This window comes from Aureococcus anophagefferens (assembly GCF_000186865.1).
Source record: "Aureococcus anophagefferens unplaced genomic scaffold AURANscaffold_4, whole genome shotgun sequence".
Classification (NCBI taxonomy): Eukaryota; class Pelagophyceae; order Pelagomonadales; family Pelagomonadaceae; genus Aureococcus; species Aureococcus anophagefferens.
In genome coordinates this window covers 117976-122451 of record NW_008705564.1, presented here as the reverse complement: position 1 = coordinate 122451, position 4476 = coordinate 117976, and the positions used below count along the sequence as shown (strand labels likewise).

The window sequence follows — 4476 nt, the reverse complement described above, 5'->3', positions numbered from 1 at the left end:
CGCGGCCGCGGCCGCCGGCGCGCGCGGCGCGGCCTCGGCGGCGGAGACGACGAAGACGTAGTCGTCGCCGCCCGCGGCGCGCTGCGCGGCGGCGACGAGGTCGTCGAGCCGCGCGTCGAGGGCGTCGAACGACGGCGCGGCGACGCGCGTCACGCCCGCGGCGACGGCGGCCGCGGCCGCGTCGACGGCGACGGCGTCCGCGGCCGGCGCCGGCGCGGCGAAGGGCGCGACGGCGGAGCTCTTCGCGAGGACGTGCGCCGCGAGCTTGGGCGTCGCGCCGCGCGCGGCCGCGTCGACGACGGCCGCGGCGCCGCCGCCGGCGACGTCGACGAAGACGGCGACGGCGGGCGCGTGGGCCGTCGCGGCGCCGCGCAGGCGCTCCACGGTCGTCGGGGCGACGTCGTAGGCCGGCGCCTCGCCGGGGCCGCTCGACGCCCCGAGGCCGCGGAGCGGCTTACCGGCGAAGACGAACGCGGGCGCGGCTTCGCCCGCGGCGCGCGCGGCGACGGCGCAGAGCGCCGCGAGCCACCGCATCGTACCTATGGATGGCGCCGCGAGTCTAGGGCGCCGTCGACCGCGTTTCCGCCGCCGGCGCCCGAAAGGGGCCCGCATGGCTCCCGAGCGAGTCGGAGTGCTCTCGGCGAACGATAAAAAGAGAGAGGCGGTGGGATCGGGTCGTGACCCCCCAAGGCCTCGGAGAGAGTCGCCTCGACGGCGCGCGCGTTTCTCAGGACGCGGGGGGCGGACTCGTCGTCGCTGCGCGATGCGCGATTGGACGCCTCGACGCTGCCACAGATGCGGCACTCTCGAGACCGAGCCACTCGCTGCGGGCGCGCGCGCGGACGACGCCTCCGACGACGACGGCGGCGACTCCGACGAGGACAGCCTGCCCGACCCGGACCTGGTCGTCGCTTCGGAGGACGACGAGTAAGGCGGGCGGATCGAGTTAACAAGCTGGGACAACGTGGGCGTACGAGCGGGGCCTTCGCGGGGGGGGGACTTGGTGGGAACACGGGCCGTCGACGGCTGGCACACACACACAGAGCAGCAGAGGGGGGGGGGATTCGCACTGAACCACAGGCCTGGCGCGGGGCCGCGGCTCGTCGAGAGCGCGCGGCGGACCGCGCGGACGCGCGGAATCGGGACCTTTCCGTCATTGGTCCGGCGTCGGCGTCGGCCGCCAGAGCATGTTAAAGAGGTCGAGGTTCGGGTCCGCTTCGACGCGGATGGGCGGCGGCCGCCGCACGGGCGGCGCGCCCTCGACGCGCTGGCGCTTCGGCGCCGGGGGCACGTTGTCGAGGAGCGGCAACTTGAGGAGCTGCAGCTTCGGGCTGTTGGGGTCGTTCGAGTCGATGATGGAGCACTCGTTGAAGATGACGAGGCGCGGGCTCGTCGGCCGCTTCGACGGCGAGTCCTCCCATGAGAAGGACACGCGCCGCGGCGTCGATAGCTTCAGCAGATGGTTGGTGGGCGTGACACGAGCGGTGCTCATGTGCGGGCTGCGTTGGGCTCCGTCCGAGGCTGGCTCGTCGTCGAAGGACCACCTCCGGTCGTGCTCCCAGGAGCAGTCCATGGCGCGAACGATTGAGACCGCCGCAGCTGCCCGCTGATGCGCCGACGAAAAGGCTCGATTGGTGAATTGCCCGCGGCCAAAGTTGAAATCAACGAGGAGAAGGTGCGCTCGACCATTCTCGCATGGTTCAAAGGACCGCCGCTCGTCGGCGTGTGTAGGCGCTCTACGAACCCGCAACGATGGCGCTCCGGCTCGCGAACGGCGCTCAGGGCGCCATGGACCGCGACGCGCCCGGCGCCTTCGCGCGCCAGGCGGACTGCTGCGGCGACCGGCCCGCGGAGGAGTGCTCGCGCTGGGTGGCGCGCATCGACGCGGCGCTCGCGTCGACGTGGCTCTACCCGACGAACTACCCCGTGCGCGCGTACCAGGAGAGCATCGTGAAGCAGTGCCTGCTGAAGAACACGCTCGTGTGCCTGCCGACGGGCCTCGGGAAGACGCTCATCGCGGCGGTGCTCATGTACAACTACCACCGCTGGTTCCCCGAGGGCCAGATCATCTTCATGGCGCCGACGCGGCCCCTCGTCGGCCAGCAGGTCGCGGCGTGCCACGGCGTCGTGGGCCTGCCCGAGGGCGACACGGCGGAGATCAACGGCACCGTCGACCAGCGGCGGCGGCGCCAGCTCTGGGCGCAGCGCCGCGTCTTCTACTGCACGCCCCAGACGGTGCAGAACGACCTCGAGAACGGCGCCCTCGACTGCTCGCGCGTCGTCCTCGTCGTCGTCGATGAAGCCCACCGCGCGTTGAAAAAGTACGCGTACTGCGGCGTCGTCCGAGCGATCGCGAAGCGGCAGTCGCACTTCCGCGTGCTCGCGCTGTCGGCGACGCCGGGCAGCGACATCGCCGGCGTCCAGGCCGTCATCGACAACTTGAGGATCGCCCACGTCGAGGTGCGGAGCGAGGCGGACGCGGAGGTCGCGCCCCACACGCACGCGCGACTCGGGGCAGCAAAAGAGAGCGAAATTCCCAACTTCAAAGGCTTCGATCTCGGCCATTTTCCACTCGTTTCGGCTGATTTTTGGACGAGCGATCATCTCTTGGAACGGCCTCGAAGCGTGGATGCTTTTCTGGAACGCGCGCGCGCGGAACACTCACGTTCAAGCGACGTTGAATCACCCTTTTGCTGCCCAGGCGCGGCTCGTCGAAAAGGTGACGTGCGAGCCCGCGGAGGGCGCCGCGCGCCACCTCGCGGAGGCCGCCGCGGCGCTGCAGACCATCGCCGGCCCGCCCCTGGGGCGGCTCAAGGCCGCGCGGCTGCTGCACTCGAGCGACCTGGCGCAGCTGTCCGCGTTCCAGGTCTTCTCGGCCGAGTGCTCGCACTCCGGTCTGTTCTTCGACAAGTTGCTCGCGCACAAGCTCGTCGCCGCGCACGACGCGTTGAAGGCCTACGGCCCCGGGGGGTGTCTCGACAAGCTCGAGGCCCTGGCGGCCTGCGACGCGAATTCCGACAAGCCCTTCGACAAGGTCTGCGCGCGGGTCGCGGCGGGCGCGCCGTTCAAGAGGGCCGTCGACGTGCTCCGGGGCGCGGGCGAGGCGCCGAAGACGGCGAAGCTGCGGGAGCTGCTCGTGGACCACTTCGCGCGGTCGCGGGAGGCGGGCCGGAGCTCGCGGGCCATGGTCTTCACGGGCACGCGCCACTCCGTCGACGCCATCGGCGACGCGCTCGCGGGCGAGCCGGGCCTCCGCGTGCAGCGCTTCGTGGGCCAGGGCGGCGCGTCGGGCATGAAGCAGGACGACCAGAAGGCGGCGGTGAAGCGCTTCCTGGCCGACGACACGAACGTGCTCGTGGCGACGTGCATCGCGGAGGAGGGGTTGGACATCGGCGCGGTCGACATGTGCGTCTTCTACGACCAGGTCGGGTCCTGTGTGGAAATCAAATCTTCAACCCGACTTCAATGTGCACATATGCGACAGTTTCGATGAAAGCTCTTCGGCTGTGCTTCGAGAACTCGACGAGAGCAATCGATTCGTCCAAAAATCAGCCGAATCGACTTCGATTTGACCGAGATAGAGAGGTTTGAAGTTTTGCTGGACGCGTCCATTCCACTGGTTGATTTCCACACAGGTCGGGTCGCCGATCCGCCTCGTGCAGCGCATGGGCCGCACGGCGCGGAAGCGCGCGGGGCGCGTCGTGCTGCTCATGGGGCCGGGCGAGGACCGCAAGTTCGAGGCCGGCGGCGAGAAGTCCGCGCGCGTCAACGCGGCCCTGCGCGATTTAAGGGGGCTCCGGCTCCACCAGAACCTCAACAAGCGCATGGTGCCGCGGCGCCTCGTGCCCAACTGGCCGGACCGCGTCGACCGGGAGCTGGCCATCGGCGCCTACCACGCGTCCCAGGTCGGCGGCAACTCCGCGAAGGCGAAGCGGAAGCGCGCCAAGTTCAACCCGGCCGCGGAGTACAAGGGCGACGCGTCCTGGCGCGACTACCCGCGCTCCACGAAATACGGCGCGCCGCTGACCTACAAGCCGCGCCTCGCCGACGCCTGGCGGCGGAACGTGAAGCGGGGCACGGCGAACCGGCCGCCGCCGCCCGCGGGCGGCGCCGCGCCCGAGCCGAGCCTGGGCGCCCGCGCGCTCCGCGACGTCGCGGACTTCGTGGCCCTCGAGGGCTACGCGGACCTCTACGACCCGGACGCCCTCGACGAGCACATCGGCGCCTACCCGTCCGTCGCCTTCCAGGAGCCCCTCGCGGCCGCCAAGGCGCGGAAGAAGCGGCGCCGGCCCGACGTCTTCGCGGACCCGGACGACGGCGCGGCGGCGCCGGACCCCTGGGGCTTCGACGACAGCCCCGCGCCCGCGCCGCCGCCGCGGCCCGAGGCGCCGGCGCCGCCGCGACCGCCCGCGCCGGCCGCGCCGCCGCCGGCCGCGGCCCGGGCGCCGGCCGCGCCGCCGCCGCGGGCCCGGGACG

At 72.0% G+C, this 4476-nt stretch overlaps 1 protein-coding gene across 1 annotated transcript; it reads left to right on the top strand.

Annotated features, from left to right (window-relative positions):
• Positions 1-1788: 1788 nt before the first annotated feature.
• On the top strand, positions 1789-3858 carry AURANDRAFT_52597 (hypothetical protein; the record flags this gene model as incomplete). Its single annotated transcript, XM_009036463.1, has 3 exons — positions 1789-2574; positions 2783-3424; positions 3636-3858. Coding segments are annotated over 3 exons (1650 nt in total), but the record flags the coding sequence as incomplete, so codon positions are not given.
• Between the last annotated feature and the right edge of the window lie 618 nt (positions 3859-4476).